This window comes from Rhinoderma darwinii, chromosome 7, assembly GCF_050947455.1.
Source record: "Rhinoderma darwinii isolate aRhiDar2 chromosome 7, aRhiDar2.hap1, whole genome shotgun sequence".
Lineage (NCBI taxonomy): Eukaryota > Metazoa > Chordata > Amphibia > Anura > Rhinodermatidae > Rhinoderma > Rhinoderma darwinii.
Genome location: NC_134693.1, coordinates 24,637,844 through 24,659,450, shown reverse-complemented (window position 1 = coordinate 24,659,450; position 21,607 = coordinate 24,637,844). Strand labels below are relative to the sequence as shown.

The following is a 21,607-nucleotide window of genomic DNA, read 5'->3' as shown; positions in this document are numbered from 1 at the left end:
AAAATTAGGACCCTCATTCAAAATCTTGGCTTTTTGTACAATTTGTGTTTACGTAATACAAGCAATGTCAATAGTCATATATAGAGGCATAATTTGAGGCTCCTAGGCTACAAAGCAAAATCTGGAACCGAGCCCCCCTCCCCCCTAACAATCACACAGCTTAGTACTGGTCTCATATGGGGCAGGGAGCTTTTGGGCTTCCTCAGGCTCCAGGGCTGGATGTGTCCATGACTTGCACACTCTAAAGTAACAGTCTTTCAAGTCAATTTTCAACCAACGACTAGTAATATGGTTAATTTTAGCATTTATAATATTAATTTGGTAGAAGGCTGTTAATATATTTACATGTAATAGGGTTTTTTGGATAGTAATCCAGTGGGATTCAGCAGTTATTTTCTCCTTGGGTTACTACTACTACGTTCTCTGGTGATCGCTGAACCATGAAACACACCAAAAAAACAGGACCTGACCATCCTTTGTGCTGGCAGTATCTGTAAAATGCGATACAAATACATAGGGCGATTGCCGCCTCTGCCCATAATTAACTTACTCACCACTATGTAATTAAAATTAATTTATGCACAGCAAACAATACTTTGCAAGTTTGATCACACAAGCACAAATTTCTGAAATTAAAAATAGCCCAATAAATAATCTTATTTTTAATAATACAAAATGATATTCCGTGCAAGAAAAAAAAATGCTAATTTGAAATGAATAAACTAGCAGGAAAGGAGTCTTTGAAAATTAAATAAAACATAGAAATATTAAGAACACAGTGTTAATTAAACTCTCAGGGGGTGATGATTTAGCGCAGTGCAAATGCCTTATAATTGTATACCTGGAGGATATCAAGTTGACAAATAGGTTCGTGTTAGAAAAGAAACGTATAGCAACTAATCATATAGTGAATGACGGACCTAAGAATAGTAATAACTGATCTGCTACTTGACCCTTTTACTGCAGAAATGAAGCAGAGCTAAGTTTGTTATGGCAACAAGCTTGGATTCTCATTTGGCATATTTGATGGTATTATTGATGTGTAATAAATAGAACTGCAGGTAAAGCTACTGCATTAGCTTAAGAGCTTATCTACGTGGCCGCATTACAGCTCTAGTTATAAGGAGCTGTAATGCTCCTATAGAAGTCAACGTACCCGTACCTGCGGTAAATGGAGCCAAAAATCATGCCATGTTTGGACTGCCTCTAGGAGAGAATACCTCCATAATATAGAGTCCTATGGCGGCACCATATGGCGGCACATGGAGTGCTTACGGATTTGTAGTATGGAGCCGTAGGCAATCTGCGTTCATCCGTACAGGCTCATCAACTTATCATGATGCACACCAGTTCAATGACATATTGGGCGCTACTACATCTATACCTCTGCAAGCTGCTTCAACTGGTTTACATTTTCTTTGGAATCTAATCACTTACTCTGTTTACTATCAATACAGTTGAGGCAATTGGACAGAAATACAGTACTCCATATAGATTTCTTGAAAATATTCCCATTAGCACCAGTCTCCTCTATAGCGTTTGATTATATTTCCATCAATTCGATACGTTTCTGCTGTTTTTAATGAATACATTAAGGACAATCTGGTAGTTGGTGGAGCCAGAAACATACTGAGTCTAATTTTGAGACTAAGCTAAAAAACAGAGGACTCCCGGTTCTCTCCCGCTCCTGCTCCGTCTTTGTTGTGAATATTGAGAAAATAATTAGTAACAAACTAAGCGTCACATACTGTGAGGAAAGAACAATCTTATATAAAGGCATTCAGAATTATATGTGTGTACATTGGTATTTATAAGCGATAAAGATGGAGCCTCGATAGCAGATTTAAAATTGAGAATTCCAATTTGGAAAACCAAGAACATCTCACCCCAATGGGAGATCACAGATTAGATTACAAAGAATTAAGAAAAAGAGAAACTAGAATGTGATATGGAAAGGCTGATTATTGCTATATGACGTATATAGGAGACGTGACATTCTACTATGTCTCATACACACGGCGTATTACAGCTTTATCCAGGTTCTGAGTTGCACGGATATGTAATATGGCACCCATAGATGTCTACGGACCCATACTGTACTTTGACATCCCTCCGATTTTATTCTGAGGAACAAGAAGTTTTCTTGATAAGAAATCTGAGAAAATAAAAAATGGGGCATGTTCCCCTGGATGCTATAAAACAGCGATATTTTCTCCCAAAATTATTGTGACAATACCTCTATAACATGGAGCCATACTGGGTGGCAAATGTAGTGTCTACAGCTTCGCAGTGTGCCTTTATTTGGTAATCTGGTCTGTGAACCTGTGACAGTGGCAATACTGTAGATATTAACCAAACCACTCACAAACCAGGTATATCTTTACTTTGTACTCTATTCTTAGGTCTCATGCACATGGCAAAGCCGCATACATGGGTGCAGAATACAGAGCAGTAGGCACTCTGTGTACCTCGGTATGTTGGCTCCGTAATATAGCATGTGATGCTGCCTGGTTATTTTTTTTTCTTATGGATTTACACAGCCTATGGGCAACATATTACAGCCTTGTACTACACAAATCCATAATATAGTTGTGTGCATGAGGCCTTATACCAAAGCATCATCATGTTGGAAGTTTAAGAATTTTGTACAATAATTGAAAACAATTATTTTGAAATTGATGGACTTTCAACCTGACTCTCAATGAAGCTATGTACTTAGATCTAAAGAAAAACAAAAAACCTTATATGGCCTTGAAATGTGATCAAGAGGTTCAGTGGCCTACAAGGCAGATTTACTAAAAGGTCCAAATAAAAATTTAATCACCAAAAACTTTAAAACACCTTGACTGGTGACAGAAAATATACTGTATATAAAGTGTCTGACCTGGGACTTTGTGTCATATATTTGTTTTTACTATTTGGGATCTACTATCAAATATTTTTTATTTTTGTTGTGTTTTAGGTCTCTAATCTGTGACAACTTCCAGCATATATATATATATATATATATATATATATATATATATATATATATATATATATACACACACATATATACACATATGGTGTTTGTGTTTTTCTTTGCAACTATAAGAATAGAAAGTTGGACCAAGTTCTCTTGCCATGTTCATTTTTAACAACTTGGAACGTAAGGATTCTCATTGTGGAGATCCAGCTGGTAGAAAGCCTTAAGGTCAATGCTCCTTGAGGAAAAGTATACAAAATAGCTTTTCTCCAGAAGAAAAAAAAATATATTGTCTCTAGTACCTCCTCTAGGTGACTAGCCAAACCAGAGACTCCCATCTGTAGACAACACTGTTTTGAGTAGTTGCTCCTCATCAGTACAGAGTAGGATTCTGGCTGGCTGAATAAGAAGCAGCTCTGGTAGGGTACTGATTCTCCTTGCGGAGATCCTGCTGGTAGGAAGTCTTAAGGGCAATGCTCCCTCGGAAAAAGTATGAAAACTAGCTCTCCTCTAGTAGGAAGAAAACTGTCTATGAAGCTCCATCTTTAGGTGACTACCATGTGAGTCAATGTCCGATCCTTTATAGAGCTTTGTAACACAACTTGGGTTTATAGTCAAACCAGATACACCCATCTCCCTACCAGCTGGATCTCTGCAAGGAGAATCAGGACGTTCCAAGAGCTGCTCAGCTAACCAGAAACCTAATCTGTACTGATGAGGAGCAATAATGTTGAAAGAGTGCTGTTCACAGATGGGTTTCTCTGGTTTGTCTATTAACCCCAGTTGTCTTTTAAGGCTCCGTAATGAGTCAGATATTGACTTGCAGGGTAGTCACCTATAAGTAGCACTAGAAGGCATTTTACTTCCTTCTGGACTAAACCTTTTTTTTTAACAAGCACAACAGTTAAATACTGGCCAGGTGGCAACTTTGTGCCTGGTCCCCAAAGAGGCGGAGCCTTGCCATGCCTCTGTAAACAGAATATTCCTTGTTCTGTGTTATTGAATGCAACATCTGTTTAATATATTTGCAGGAATTGCAGACAGGTTGTGAAGTACAAGTCCTAATAATTTTGTAGAACTGATGTAGCAGAGCTGAAATTGCAACAGCATTCAATTACATCACAATGTCTGTGGTTTTCCATAAAACTTCAGGTAAATCTACAGTGCTACCTTAAATCACAAAGCACAAATAATACGGCCTAAAGGGCTAAATGCCGAATTCAGCTCTGCTACATTTGTACCAAGATTTTATTGCATAGTCAGAATCATCATAAAAATGAATAGTTAATTTAAATAAATGAACAGACTGAGTAAAAAAGATTTAAGTGATTCTAGAAAAAAAATCACAGAGCTCAACCTCAGCTGTAACGGAAGGGGTTAAACTTTCAATCAGAAGAAGGAGTGCAGGGCAGCATTTTGTTAGCTAGCTCTGCATTTTGTACTGTGCTGCAGTCACATCTTTGCAAATGTGCGTGCACATCCATTTATCCGACCTTATTACCCCCACCCCTTCCAGTGCGCACATTCACCCTTGCCATGTCTCCATCCAATTTAATTAAAGATTCTAGGCGCTTCTAAACACTTCCTTAGCCTTTCAAGATCACCTGATCCTCAGGGGATACAGAATAATGAAGGATGGTGGAGCAGAGCAGAAGGAACTCCGAGTTTCCAGTTCTTCTAGTCTTTGAAAGAAGTCTGGGAGAAAATTATGCAAGACCAAGTAGATAAAAGACCATTTAAACACCTCATTGCCCTTACATATGGGGAGGGGGGATTTTTAGGGAAGGTTCAATAATGTTCCAGTGCATCTATCTGGTGGAAATTTGGTTACTCTTCAATATTACATGAATGTTAAATGTGAATGAGAAAACTGGTTTGTTGTGATTATTTAATATTTATATTAAGATTTTTTTCCCCATTTAGAAGTGATGGCATTATTATTACACCCAGTTATAATGTTGTAGATCACTTATACAGAGGGATAGTACTGGGGCAATTCTCCAAGACCTCTTGGGCGAAGTTTACACCATGTTTGGGCTCTACATACAGCATATACATCGACATATTATCCCAAAGTATACATCTACAATCCCTATAGAGTACTATGAGCCAAATATATGCCAAAAGAGGGTCCTTCTGATATTAGTTTGGCCGGTATAAGTCATTATACATTTACTTCAACTGTATTGAAAAGATGAGTTGACTGCACTTTTCAAAACAACTGTATACAAAAACAAAACAAAAAAAACCCATATAAACTAGTGGTATATGTTTTTGTTTTTATCTTCCAATGGTGTCATGGCAGACATATGCAACTGTATAGGCATACAATTGTGTATGCCTGGGTCATACGTTGCCCGAATGGATTGTAAATGAAGCCTTAGTGGGTATGACAATTAGGTACTGTAGGTGACAAGCAATGTCATAGAAATGCACTGCACTAAAAACCTCTTTATTTTAAGTCCTCATAAATAAGGCTATTATATTTTTTATTATTATTATTATTATTAGTAGTAGTTGTATTGTCATTTTTATTATTATTGCATTATTATCATTATTATTATTACTAGTATTCTTGTTATATTATTAGATTATTATTATTAGTAGTATTAGTTGTTATAGTATTATTACTAAAATATTATTAACATTATTATTAGTATTATTAGTAGTGCTAGTAGTACAAGTATTATTGTTATTATTATTATTATTATTATTATTATTATTATTATTGTTATTGTTGTTTCTATCGTACCTGTAGCCAAGATATGTCCAAGATATTGATAACTTAATTTCCCTAACAATATTCCTGCGTTTAACACTGAGCGGCTGCATAGACTTCTTTCACATCAGCATTACTAACTAGTATGATATAGATATTAATATTTTATTACATATGAATAGATTCATTTTCCAAGTGTCCCTGTAGATTCTATGCATATGTTGCAAACTGTGTATAATATAGGACAGGGATATATAACCAGTCAATAGCTAATGAATTCCTATATATCTGAGAGGATTAACATAGTCAAAGTTCTCCACGCGGAATAGCAACTCCATATAGTCTGTACTATTGGACTGCTCACATCTCATTCGGATTACACAGTTGAGGGATTTTTTTTAAAGAATACCTGTACTTCACAAAATAAGATCGAAATGTATAATGGCAAGAATATTCCATATGTTTGGATCCCTTTGTCCATTGACTTTTATTAAAAAGTTCCATAACGTAGATTTTCTTTATGGTACCAAATGTCATAGAAGGCTATGCTATTCCGAAAAGTCCAAAAAACATTACTTATTCAAATACATGTCAAACCCCTCTCTTTTGGCATATTTTTCCCAATTAAAGTCTATTGGAATATTCCAGTGTTCTTAGTATAACCAACGTATATATAAATATTGATCGATTGATCGATAGTTCGATCGATAAATAGATGGAGAGATCTCTTAGACGTGACCCAAAAGTGAATTAAATAATGAATTTGTTTTATGAGACGTAGACTGTATGTCTATTGGTAAGTTATTGTTACATCTACCTGTCGTAATATTAGTTAGTCACTTTGATCTTCCTTTTGAGCATCTGACCTTACAAGGTATTAGAGAGCACTTATTTTCTCCAAGGTCAGTAATTTTGGTGTCTCCTATGTTACTAGGCACTGGGTACAAAGTGTTGCTCCTTTTCTATATCCTTTACTCCTTCTGTTTTTGTGTCATACCCATATTCAGTATCTGATGCCTCCTTTTCACCATGCCAATATACATAAATCGAAGCTTATGCTCTATGACGCACATTAGCAGGCTTCGAGCCATCTGCACTTATGAATGCTGTAAGTGAATACAATAAGGTGCATCCTGTAACACCATTCCTGTTATGTCTATGGCCACAGGGTCTAGCCCCTTTACGTACAGGTCATCTGGGATGCTGCACTACTCTCCATACATGCTCCGACCATCCCTATCTAGCCTTAACACTCATGAGTTATCTCCCTATAGCGCACTATATATATATGATTCTGGCATTTTCATGATTTGCTATGACTATGAGGATTATTAGAAAAAAAAGTGTTTTGCTTCATGGCTTACTGTATGACATGCAATGCTCTATCAATGTACATAATGTGTATATAGTCTTTTATTAAACCTGATAAAGGACATTAGCCCGAAACTTTGCTAGTGCTACAATTTGCACAGTGGTGTTATTACCGATATGGATTAAGTACAATAAAATTTATTTAGAATTACCCTGCAAATCCGGAGTTTCAACCAATTTTTTTGCTGGATTGTTTGGGTGGCAAGAGGGTTTACCACGAGGTCCTGGCACCTTTTAAATGCCTATCAAAACATATGAGATTGCTGCCTGAACTACTTGGTCTAATATACTTGAGACTATGACAATAATTGCACATAACTCTATATGTAAACAATCTATAATAATGATGAGGCAAAGCCAATAGCCATGTATAGAGAAATTAGATATTGCGTGTTATACGTTGCTCATACCACTGTTAATCTAATGGTGTAAGTATAATTTAATTATTTACTTTGATCCCAACTCTGTTTTTTCAATATGGTATCATGCCCCTTATCTCATGGGCACTCTAGGCTTCTACTGGGTTAGCCAACCTAATACACATATTCAGTTGGTAATTTAATCTTAATAAAAACAATGAATATCCTCAAAGGGATCTTCACTTTGGACAATCTCATTGTAAGAAAGCTTCCCCAAAAATAAGCTGACATAAATCATGCTGCTGGGACTCTCTGTGGAGAAAGCTAGAAAGTTTCTCAAATATTTAATTCTCCTACAACGCCACCACAGGGAAAATTAGGCATTACATAGTACCCACTCAAATCAATAGGCTGTCTCTGCCATGTTTGGACTTGCCAGGTCCTCCAGAGCAAGAGACACTCTTTGTTGCAAATCTTCCCCCTGGCTAATTAATGGAGGTGCTTTATAAAGGACCCCCAACTTAATTAACTCAGCAGGTCCTAATAAGGTAGTTTTTTTTTTTTTTGCTTTTTTAATTAAACAATACCATTAATCAGATGCAAAACCTGTAATTTTTATACATGTCAGTAATCACTGAGATAAGTGAACAATACATGTTGTCACATGATCATAAATATATATATAGGGAGTCCTATAAATAGAGTAATTATTTATTATCATATGATAGAGTGGTTGGAAGTCATGTGTCCTTTTTTTGTAGCCCCATCTAACCAAACCCACTCCTTGCATTGATAGGCTTTCCTATATATATATATATATATATATATATATATATATATATATATATATATATATATATATATATATATATATATATATATATATTAGACATTACACAAGAATACCTTTTTGACTTGACAAAAATGTCTCCTCTCTTTTATGAGCTGTCATGGAGCTGAAAATATTTGCATCTTATTTCCTTTATGCATCAGCTCTTTCTTGTCTTCCGGGTGGCTGCATCTGAACAGTTATGTTTATAGGTTTATAAGACGATCCTTTATGGTGCCGTAAATGTGACAGCGCTCGGGGTCAGGGGTCATTATAAGAGTGCACATTTAAAAGTCCCTTGGAATCAATGTAATGAGAAACAATTGACTACGCAATACATAAACTCTGTCCCCACTGGAAGACGAAGCCTGGAGCTATAAGATCTGGAGGGATGTCTAATTTATTCAATAAAGTGTTTATTTTAACCTGCTTGTTCTTATAGTGGATATGGGGCATATGTGTCAGACGTCTGTAATGCTTCTTCTGTCTTTTAATGATTCTATATTATAGTTTCTGAATACTGTAGGTTTCATTGGGCGGAAGGATGGCTGGACCAAAGAATATCAAGATACAGACTCTGTTAAATCCATGCATGCACTATTAATGTATTGTATTTTACAGAATATTGTTAAATGGACTGAAAACTTTAAGAGGTTTGTTGGCTACAGATGTAGCAGAATTCATTTTGTCAATTAACTATTCTTTTTGGGCATAGGAATTTATTACCATATAAGATTTTTTTTAAAACAATACAAAGTGGCGATATTTATTTAATAATAACTTTGTTTCTTCTAAATAATGTTAAATAAGTGGCCCATTTTATAGTTGACTGATGTAGGAGAGCTGAATTGGTCATGTTACTGTTTCTTTCAGCATTATTATTACTGAGAAGATAGCTCTGTATATTTTCATACGGTCCTATGAAATATTACAGATAACACATTATTATATCACCATGCTTTTTGCTAAATGACAAACTCAACTCTGCTAGATCTGGTCTATTTCTTTTTTAATTACTTTTTGTTACAAAGATAATATGTATTACATAACATTGAACCAATGAAAAGTCATCAGTCTATTTGTCATGCGTTTTCTTTATATCCATGCCTTTGGGCTTTACAAAAGAATCGTTAAACTAGTAAGTGAACATCCCATAAAGAAAGAAGGGATAGATTGGACTAATCGTTTAACCTTCACAGGCTGTCACCTTTGTGGGTAATTGGTCAACCTTGAAAACATTTGTCAACACAAGAAAAGAGGGAGGAGAAATTTAAGGATTTGCCCATCCCCCATCTGACAGGCATCTTGAAATCAGACATGCTTTTTTATGACGTTCAACAAAATACAATGTCTTTCTAACCCTAAACACCCTAATGACATTGAAAAAAATACTGCATTGCAGCACTTATTCAATACGTCTACACATTCAACTGTCCCATAGACAAATAAGTGTTTGAAAGGTATACGGCTCAGCTAGAGAGCTCGGCTTGGTATCATAATGTCCTCCCCAGGGGGAAATATTTCACATATATATTTCTTATATTTCCCAGGCACATTCATATCACTATAAGCCAAGAGGCTAAATACACAGCGGGATAAGGACACTACTCCCCTCAACAGTCCACACGACAAATCATGGATACCTGGTGGTGGTGTTCAGTGCAGGACATGGAAAGGCTACGGTGCCGATGCTCTGTGCATTTGGCAAACAAAGAGGTAAAGAATAAAAGGGAGGAGGGGGCCATGGAAATCAGTGGCTGAGACACTGATCATTTCAGAACAAAGGGAATGAAAGGAATTGGATTTTAAATTCACAAAAGACGACAGATCCTATCACCGCAAACACAACGTCTGTATCTAGACTTGTAGGCTCGAAAAGAATAGTAAGGATTGACCAAGGCCCTTAAGCTGCTGACCAAGGTGCTGAACTGTTAATATAGTGACAGAAGCCGGAATAATCTGTGAAGAACAATATAAGAACACTGTCTTCTCTCACCATCAGGGCATGAATAGACCATGTTACTGGTTTGTCGTAACTTGCTTAGGTGTCCGTGGAAACTGTGAGTTTATAACAATATATGAACCTTTACAGTATCCAGGGAATTTGGGAGGAATTTTACTTATTCCATGTCCTGGATATCTTTGCATCATAGTATCAAATCTATGATCATAATCATTCTTATATTTGCACAAAACATCATTGTGTATCCCATTATATCTCCATGACTTACAACTGTCCCTACAAATTACAGGGTTATTGCTTCTGTTACACTGTGTATCACCCATAGTAATGATGTCCTGACACCCATTCGTAGAATGCACTAATACTGGTGACTTTTGCTGCTTTGTTTTACACCTACTCTCTGATAGCAAATCCCATGTTCAGACCTCCTATAGAGTATGTGATCGAGTGTCCTTGTAGAGTACATTTATGGCCATACCAACAATGTCGAAACCTAAGCAACCCACTTCCACACCGTTTCCAATTTTATTTTTAAAGCCGTGAAAAATCATGAAAAATTTTCCTATTCTGGGACCGAAGTTTCCATCACTCCTTCTTCCAGCATCCTGCCATAGACAATTCCAGATAGAATTTTGTAAAATTGAGATGTTTCTATTTCCTTCCCCAGGAAGCTCTGGGCAATGAAATTTGCAAACAGGAAGTATTAGTCCAGGCACAGCTTGAATAGTAAGTTAATCAGAGCATCATCAAGTTTTTCGCCTTAGACCAGCGAGGGAAGACAGCGACACACACAGATATCCTTTAATATTGCTAAATACACCTGAAACATAGTAACACAAAATATCAACTGACTACTGACTCGGTCTACAAAATGATCCTACTCTAGTTTTCTATCAAGGCCAAAAGCAATTTCCATAATGCACCAAACACATGTGTGTACCTAGACGCATACACACGAAAACTCAAATGCATAAACCCCACACAATTAATATTAAGATTTACAATAAGGCACAATTGGGTGAGATTCGCGCTGGTAAGAAATACAATGTAAGAATTCCCTTCCGTTACCAGCTGTATCCCCATTATAGACTATAGTCTGTCTTTCTATAACATTATTCATTTAGTCAACAAGATGGAAATTGAGGTGTTGTGTGCGCTGGAGTGAAACACATATTTTGATTATAGGGTTTAAATGTCCCACTGTACTGATGTATGCATTTCCTTACTCAACAAAGGCTTAGACACCGAACAGTCTTATTCCATTATTTTCCTAACTTGCTGAAATTTCAAAAACCACAATCTACAAAAATTCTATCAAAGCATCATTTATTGTGACCTATAAGACACGACAGTATAGAGGTGCTCCGTTCATATTGGAGAATATATAATAACAATACAATATATTCACTATTACAGTACTTTTTGACTGTAGGTTGCACTGCCATGTTCAATTCATCGACCCCAAAACCATTTTTTTTACCTACATTTTTCTGCATTTTATTATGGTTTATACACCTCCTACCGCTACATCATATGGAAGTAATGAAAGTCAAGAAGATAAACCATAGGTACCTGCAATAAGACTAAGGCTACAAGGATCAATGAACATTCTGCTCTCTGCTTAAAATTAACTAGGTGACTATTCATCTCAACCCCCTGCTGGTGCTGTAAAGCCCATTTTGAAATATCTAAAATAACTATTTAACTGTATTAGTATAGAAAATCCACCTTGATTGTATATAGCAGGACAAACCCACGATCAAGAATGTAGAATCAGAATAATGTGTGTGTATATATATATATATATATATATATATATATATATACACACACACGTCGATACACATATATAGATACACTTTTTCTTTTATATATATATATATATATATATATATATATATATATATATATATATATATAGAGAGATATGTTTGCTCTATTGGTGGCCAAGGTTTCACTCATCTTGCTCAGTATGCCTAAAACATAAAAAGATACACCGTTCTACAGAGGGACAGATGCTTAAAAATAGTGTTTAGAAATTCACCGTACATCTGTGCAGAGATGTAATTAGCACCTATATGTACAGAATAATTAAAGTTGTGACTGCTATAGTGCAGTGTAGATAATAGCAGTAACCCCAGTCCTTTTCATTTTCACGCCGCTTGCTATATTCCCAAATGATTGCCACCTGCTCCCCTATCTCCGCTCTTTCCCTAGTCGTTTCCTCGGCAACCTTTCTCTGGCTTCCCCTCGGAGCGATAGCTTTCGCTTAGAATGCTCCATCTAATCTTGTTTGTTTTACACCCATCAAAACAAGCAGACAAAGACAATTCCTTAAGAATGGGGAAAGGCGCTGGGTGGAGATAAGGAATTCTCAAATTGTAGGAAAAGGGAAAGTATGTTTTTTTGGGGGTTTTTTTTTGTCTTAAAGGTCCAAGTCTACAACAGGTTTGAGAGATTATAGGAAACTGTAAGCTACATTGTACCCTGTGTCCCTGCAGCTTTCAATGAAATGCCATGCAGGTCACGACTGCAAGGATTCAAGTGTGGCACTTTACACCCATTGTGAGAAAAGCACACAAAAGGAGCGTCAAGTAGCTACATGCTCAGTGTTTTGGGGAAGGGGAAAAAAAGACAGCTGCACTTATTTAACATATGGACATTCTGCGGCAAATGCTTCTTTTTTTTTTTAAGGGGGGGTCTTTTTTTTTTTTGAAAGCTTTCAGCAGCAGCAGTGTAAAGGGAAAAAAATCCTGACACAGCCAAAGACTCATGTAATTCAAATGAAGATTACACAGCACCAAGTAATTCTATGATAGATGTGCACTGACATTATAGTTGTCAAGGTCCTATCCTAGATTGGATGCTACACAGCAGTCACGCGTTTCGACATGAATTACCCATGTAAAATCAAAAAGCCAGAAGGAAAAACAGCTGTAATTTAAAATAATTGCTGATAATGAGAAAAGCAAAAATAAAAAAGCATAAAAAAATAAAGGAAAAGAATAGCATTGTATATAATGCACTTACCATCTTTAAGCCATTCCACTCCATCTGTGACTATTGAGATGGAGCCTTCAAGCTTGTCACAGTGTCAAAACCAAAAAGAGCGTTATGTAAAAACTGACATTCCTTCTTACAGTACTGCTGGCAAGAGATGCTACGAAGGACACACGCACACACACTCACACACATACATACACAGAGTGCGCGCTCAACCACACGCCAGCCTCCTCCTCTTTTATGAGGTCACGGAAGGGAACTCTGAAATACAATATGCAGCGTTTACCAAGCCCCTATATATTACTCTCATAAAAGATTACCATACTGATGGAACAGACCAACTGAAATTAGCAGCACGGGCGAGATTTCATTTTTTATTTTTTTTTTCCTCCGGAGGTCTTAAGAGTCTTTGTGCAGAAACACAATGGCAGAAAAGAAGCCTCACACACAATATCACGGGTTAAATGGAGACGGATGATCGAAATGCTATGAACAGTATGTTGGGTGCTTTTTTGTCTTACACAAGCGTGCAATATCGGAATGACCTTGAAAATAATATGCATTGTAATGCAACCGATTAGCACGTGACAAATCACTTGAGGAACAAATAAATAAATAAATCAGCCCACCAATACTATCACTAAAACAGCAGCAACAATAAAGCCCAAATAACAAGAGATGCAGACACAACATATCGACACATTGAACGGAAGTCAAAAACATACAAAAAATGCCATACCTACCATCACCATTCTTAATTGTTAAAATTTTCTTGCTGTGTGCTCCGACTTTTCTCCTAGTTATTTTCAGGAATGCTTTATTATATATTTTTGGAGAAAAAAAAAAAAATAGTTTTTGTGTTTTTTTTTTTGTGATGTCTTTTTGTTTGTTTTTTTCCAATCCACGAACTGCCAGGAAAAAAATGTCCAGTAATTGGTAAAAAAAAATAAAAAATAAAATAAAATAAAAATAAAATATCTAAATAAATTGTAAACTATACGCCTTTGTGAAATAAAGGAAAAAATAAATTAAAATATAAATTAAAAATAAGGAAAGAAAAAAAAAGAAAAGAAAAAAACAGACAGAGAGAGAGAGAGAGAGACTGTGTTGATGCCTCTCGGAAGTAGGGTGTAGATATGAAAATTGGATAGAGCCTTGCTAGAAAATTGGCTGGCTGCTTGCATGCATTTATGGGACTATCTGTCAGATAAAGGCTGCATCTGATTGGCTGAGTGAGCTAGGGAAGGCGGGGTTATGCAAGGTGCTATTGAAATTGTCTTCTAACAGCTAGGGAGCTTAACTCTTTGTCTGCTGCGAGAGGCTTTGCTGTGTGTTCTTTTCAGTATGTTGCTACTGGAGCCTGGGGGGTTAATGGCTTGGTGACGGTCACTGAAATGTGCATTGAATTTTATCATTAATGACCAGATGGGCACTTTAGGCTCAACAGTATCAGTTCCCGGGTCATTCTCAGCATGCAAATTGTACTAATCCAAGTTATTGATTTTAATATTACGCTCCAAGTTAAATAAAAGAGACAAACTAAAAATCAGAAGAATGATTGGGGAGATGTTTTTATAGACTTTGCTAAGAAATTTGCAAAAAAAATCTGGTACTGGATTAAAGAAAGTCAAAAGACCAAAAGTAAAAAAGATAAGGATTTCATGAACTAATTATTTGAAGCTGGTGGGAAAAAAAAACATTTTGTAATTTTTATGGAGGAGCAAGCTGGTGCTTAGGGGTGATTGATAGCTTTGCATGTCAAGATGTTCTGCATCAGCCTCCAAGTACATGTCCTTAGAATGCAGCAGCAGTTGCCTTTTTCTTAATATGCATGGACATAAGATGTTCTTCTGACATTCACATCCATCTCCACCAAAGTTTTTCACAATTTTTTCTTATTTTAAATTGTAAATACCTGAAGACCAAAAGGGTTTGAGCTGTCCACAATACTATCACTTTGTATAGATATTAATATCAATTCAATTTTCTTTTTGGGGTATAGTGTAATGAGGAATCCACCAGCACTAGACAATAGCCCACATCTGTTCTTTGTGTAGAACTGAAGGGGTCATTTATCCCGCAGCTGGGAGATAAAATTCTATTCAGCTAATATGACAAGGATGGTGAAAGTGGATGAAACCATTAAATAAGCTGACTCAACATGGTGCAATTTTGCACAGATTCAGACTCAACCATAGTGGCCAATACAAAAAATTATGTGTAGACAACTTTTTGAAACAACCATAATGGAAGTTATTTATGGGAAATCTTTTGACCCGGTTTAAAATAATTTCTACAGAAGGTCATTCGGGTCTCTACAGACGGCGACCTTTTGCTATGAGTACTGAATGTATATATACGCCATACAAACAAAACAAAAAAGTTGTAATGATACAATTCTCATCTTTCCCTTCCCCTCATGAGTTCAGCTGATAATAGATTAATAATATAGTGCAGCTTTTAGTAATATTTTTTCATTTGACGGTTCCCGCTTGTTGTATCACCATTTTAATGTCTTATGTCATAACACTGCGGATCTGCGAATCCGACATAAAATGTCATTTGATGATTGCTGATGGGCTTTTGTTACCTTTTTTGTATTTCTTTGTTTATTCTTTAATAAAAAACATCATTGATAAAGAAACAACTGCAACATGTACGGCCTGCTCCAGAATAGATACGCTCCATCTACATGTATGTTAAGATTAAAGGTCAGCACATGCAAACCAGGCATTACACCTCTAACATTCATACAGTAGATAACCCATATACTAAGGTGATTGTCCTGAACTGTCCAAAACCCATTAAGGTTGTATGGATCCAGAGGAGTCCATCCATGATTATGATGATGAGAGTAAGATTGAAAATACAGTAAGTGTGGGTGGTATCTCAGGCACTGTATGAAGATACACCATAAAATACCATTTATATTCCCAATATAATTACATCCTATAGCTTAGTGGAAAGAATAGCTTATTATATCAATAAAACTGTGCCGCCCTAGGCACGTGCCTAGTTTGGCTTTATCATAAAGACATCCAGAGCTCTTTTACAACCACTGATGTTCACAGTAGGAGTGTCCTATTGCAAAAACATGGATGTTCAATCATGGTGGATCAATCCAATAAGCAGATTTTGCTTAAGGTAAGCTACCAATAAATTGTAACTTTTCCCATTTTTTGACAGTGATGTACAAAGTAGAGTGGTAACATTGATCTTGAGATGTGTTGGTAGCCATGTTCCCCCAAAGTTATATACCGTATCCAGTGAGATGACATTATAATCTCATTATTAAGACATGATTTATGCAGAGGGGTTAAAAGAACTGTGACCCAGAGCGGGGGATGGCTCTGTATCAGAAACCTCCACTTTGAGTCCATTAGTTGCATCATATTTACAGGAAGTATCGTGGGACAATTCTTGCATATTACTGATCTGAAGATCAATAACAAATTGCTTTGGAAGGGAGAAAGTTATTATAATATTCTGCAATTGCTTCCACATTTTGGTTTCCAGATACATTTGTATTTTTTCCCTGGAGGCACCAAGATATAAGACGTTCCATAATGTGCAGGAAGCATTTTAAGGGATTTTTGTCCTCATTGATTAATGTAAATACAGAGAAAAGTCATTACTGGGCAGAAATGCTGAGAGCGCAAAATGTTTCCACTGAATTAGTGAGTCAGATGTGATTGAAGGATACATTTAGTGCAATGAAATGACTAGAGGATACAGTAATGACTTATATTCCGGCACTGGATGGTGGGACTGGGGATACATGTATATTACTCAGCTGTCATGGACTCTCTTCGGGCAATAGATGATATTTTTCTAAAGTTTCTCCAAATCTGGTAAATAGCAGATACACATCAGCATTGACTTTATGACAATTGTTGGGACCTGAAGGCTTGAGCAACAGAACAACCGCTACTTTTTTATTTTTTTTAACCTTGCATGGTATTGATAGACATTTCATCATTAAAATACTCTATCCAGGCGTCATTTAGTTCATCTCTTTGTGCATAAATAAGTTTCTAAAGTTAAAAACAAAATCCACAGGCCAAGCAAACAATAAACCCTCTACCATTCACTATACTACACTATATTTGAGACATAGACACCACAAGAAATAATCCAGGCCACATAAATTCTCTCATCAATGGATGAACAAGCTGTATATGTACAATATATAGGGACGAACATTCGAATTTACATTAAAATCCAACAACCAATTGGACGCTTGCTATTATGGTCTACACTGCAGCAGAATAATAAAAGCTAAATGCTGATTGGTTACAGTATATTTTGCAGCTACTCATAATAATTGCAAATGACGCCACTGTCGAAGGTGGCTCAGCGCACAATTGCACGCAGACATGATGGGAACGTGAAATAGAGCCATTGAAGCATACCCATTTTTTATGATACTCATGCGGTCTTCTACTATTAACAGCAGGCACTGACTGAGGGCTATAGAAAATTCATAGGTGTTTACAATCAAGTCCAAGTACAATATCGAATTCTCAGCAGGTATTTACTTTGTTCTGGTAGATAAGATTTAACAGTGCTGGGAATTTAAAGTCCAGTAGGAAACAATGTAAATGTATTTTAATCACCGTCACTAGTCAAGCAATAAAGTTGGCATCTACTATAAGTAGAGTTTGCCATATATTGCAGTAAATGCCCCATCTGAGCATAGAAAACGATATACGTATGATAATTTATATATGTACTACAGATAGATTTTTATTATCATGGGCCATACTATTGCTTTATGGAACCCTTGAGTGACAAAATAGCTTAAGACATGAATTAAAGTCCCTTTATTTTATCTTAGGGGGCGCTATCTGTCCGGTCTTAAAGTTCTCAGTTAACTCTAAAGGTCTAGGCAGCTAAATAGACATCACCTACTAAAACTAGCAAGATGTATGCCCTTGGTCATAGTAAAAAGAAATGAACGGCCCATTATATTATGGTTCAAAAGTGCAAAACACATAGCAATACAAAGTGTATACAGATAGACACACCATGGAATGAGCATATGAAATGCATCATCAAAAGAACATCACAAGAGCATTATATGAAGATTTTGTATATATTCAGCTTGCAAGTATGTATTAATGTGACGAAATGCAATACACTTCATCTGACCTTTGGGTATTTTCACTTTGCTTACTGAATTCAAGGACAACATTGGCCAACACTTATCCATCATCATCAAGATATGACCTGATGCTAACAGTCCATTTATCAGAATTAGACAATATTTAATATTCCAATTGGCCAGGGAACATTGGGTCACAAGCCAAAGTTACATTTACAACTTTCCCCATGATGCATAGTGAATGATATTTAACATAGCATGAAAAGGTACTCAGATCTAGAAGGTCATTGTAAGTGGCATTTAGTGTAGCAAAACAAGATTAAAACCCCCTCACCCATGCTATGTACACCTCACCCGGTTTGTTTGGCTGAGGTATCATTCCGGTAAGTCATTGATGTTCTGTAATGGACAGATTCTAATATTATTTCTATATCCAAAAACTTGCAAGCCTCTATATACAAAAATTCTGCTTCTATATTGAGGATACCCCTGTTCGTATAAACTTGGTAACACACACACACACATACATATACATATATATATATAAAAGAAATAAAAAGCTGTTAGGATTCTACACCTGCCAAGATCAGCTATGCTCAGGAAAACACTGCAAGGCACAAACAGAAGGATGAAAAAAAAAAATATATAGACAAGGAGCTCGTTCACAGACGATTCCTCCGAAATCAAATCAAAAGGTGATTAGATTGCCTTACCCTAAATGAGCAGCCTTGTAAGTCATTAGCGGCAGCAGATGCATGTAAAAGGGACGGATTCATAGTGTATCTCTCAGCCTGTCTCCAGCAAACATCCTTTCCAAACGGTATGGACATCTTAACATCACAAGAAATCTGCAGCGTCTCTTATAGTCCAGATGGGCTACACCACAAGCCAATTCAGCATTAATAAACACCTACTCTGGGCAGCTTGCAAGTCATACTTCGTACTACCATAGGCAACAGCAGGCGACTGACGCACTCATTAACCTCTATGCTGTCAAAAGGACTAGGAACGCAATACACTGGAAGCCCCCTTGGCTGCAAAGAGGTTTCAAAATCACAGGAGGGAAGAGGAAAAAAAATCTTGATTTTTCGCAAAAACCACAAAACCACAAACCCTCTTTTTTTTAAATGTCAAAATCAGGTTAATTTGTCTTCATTTAGGAAAAAAATTGGGAATAATTCTTCATTACAGCAGTTTAAGTCAGCACGAAAAATGTTAGACTCGCATAAGAAAGTGTCAAATTGTTACCTCATTATTTAATAAAGCAGCATTAAGGGTCCTGGTGATGTCAAACATCTTGCTAGAGAGTAAGAAAAAGGAGCCTTTGCTATGCTCCGTCTCCAAAGGGTCTGTCCGAATTGTTCTTTCCAAGAGAGTCAATAGGAAGAGTCCCTAGAGTTCGCACATCAGAGCTTCTATTCAGCTTGCTGGATATTTTCCCCCTGATCAAGCACACAGAGTACAGATGGATAAAGCCGCATGGACTGCTCTCTTGCAAGGTTACACTGCTACAAACATGGCTGGTGTTAAAAGTATTCTTTCAAAGTAACAATTCAAAGCATATCCACTAGGTGGTCTGCGAGCAAACATGCAAATAACCTTGGGTAGAGAAAGGGACCTGGAGCTTCTTGGTTGGATGTGCTAAAACAGGTATATTAAAAGCGTGCACCCATGCCTGATGTCCCTCCAATCACCCCGTGTATACTAAATTATTTGTCACTGCCCACTGAAATCCCCCTTCTCTTACCGAAGAAGAAACTCCTTGCAATCTCAGTAGATTCTGGAGATTAATTCCATTGAGTGAATAAATGCATGCCTTGAAATTGTTGCATTGTAACTGCAAGCCGCTGAGCTTCACAATTAATCTGATTGCGCAAAATAGAACATAAATGATAGAGATACAAATTGAATAGAATGTTCTTCAGTCCTGCTTCGTAATATAACATGCTGAATACGTTACTGGCGTGAAAAAAAACCCCAAAAAAACCTGTCTCGGTATGTTTGGTGCAGTCATATTCCATCCATGCAGGTATTAGATAAGTGTTTGTGTAATAGAAAAACATGGAATGACGGCGGCAATGCTAACTACAGCCGTTCTATCAGATACTGAGCTGGTATTGTGAAGGGCATAGTAGAGCAGGAATTTCATTCTTCACTTTTAATGGGAAATAGAGTCTATAAAGCTGAGGAAAAAGGCAAATATAGGAAATAGGTTGATGCCTATATAAACCCTTTAGTGTCCATGTCTCATCCAACATGATTCATTTATCCTGTAAACAAAAAGGTCTTGCTACATGGTGTCAGGGGCGTACATATACAGGAAGACCACGCGACTACTATGGGGCATTTGGCGAGAGGAGGCCCAGTCCTGCTTGGTCCCATCTCCTTTGCCTGGCAGGATTCTTCTCTTAGGTGGAACGATAGTATTAGCAAACAGATGATAGTAGGGACCAGAGGACCATCTGATGTGTAAGGGGTGTCCCGACTTTTGCCCGATAGCAAATGTAGGCGGAAAGAAAGATTGGGCATGTTGGTTTTCAACATGGCCGATCCTTTGTTTCCGTAGCAAATATGGCGCTGCCAGAGGTGTCTAATAGCGGCTTTTTCCTCATCTTCTAATTAAATACACATGCACACTCAGCAAACCCATCGTGCATGTGAATATCGGTGTCGGGAGGAATAGCTTTGTACTCGTTCGGCCAACATCCATCTTAAGTGTATGGGCAGCTTAAAGGGGTTGTCGGGGCACAGAACGTTTTTTCATACTGATGAGTGGGTATATGATCAGTGGGGGCCTGACACCCGGACCCCACACAAATCAGCTGCTCTGGCTGTCCCCAGCCACCGCATGTCCGTGCCGGAAACAGATGGCTCTGGTCACATTATAGTGGCCGTGCTGTCCTGTGGATAGGTCATCAGTATAGAAAAAACTGTCCCGTACCCGGACAACCCCTTTAAGGTTTATGAAGGGTACCCTCTCTTCTATGTATACTATTGCATGCTGCAATTCATTATAGAGCTATAATAGGGTTTAAATAACGGGCATAATTACTTAACTACACTAAACACTCAAAGTATGAAATCACAACAACTTCTCAGCATTGGGACATTATCACTTGTGTGGTCCCACAGAATAACAAGCTATTGTTCTAGGTATATAAAAGTGTGAAATGGTCAGATCTTTGCTTCTAGGGGAGCCTGACCTCAAGTACAGTGCCAAATTCTAAAGCTAAACAGCAGTCAACTCCACAGTCATCCTTCCATCTGAACATTGTTCCCAACACATGTAGACCT

At 37.0% G+C, this 21,607-nt stretch overlaps 1 protein-coding gene across 7 annotated transcripts in view; it reads right to left on the bottom strand.

Moving 5' to 3' along the window:
- The window catches only part of ELAVL4 (ELAV like RNA binding protein 4), an 81,849-nt gene extending 62,007 nt beyond the window's left edge, over positions 1-19,842 (bottom strand). The window contains exon 1 of one of the 7 annotated variants that reach the window (XM_075832973.1): positions 19,562-19,842. In XM_075832973.1, the coding sequence (XP_075689088.1) occupies positions 19,562-19,609 (48 nt within the window). In that variant the 5' untranslated portion in view covers positions 19,610-19,842. The other 6 variants (XM_075832978.1, XM_075832974.1, XM_075832972.1 and 3 more) reach the window with 6 other exon arrangements.
- Between the last annotated feature and the right edge of the window lie 1,765 nt (positions 19,843-21,607).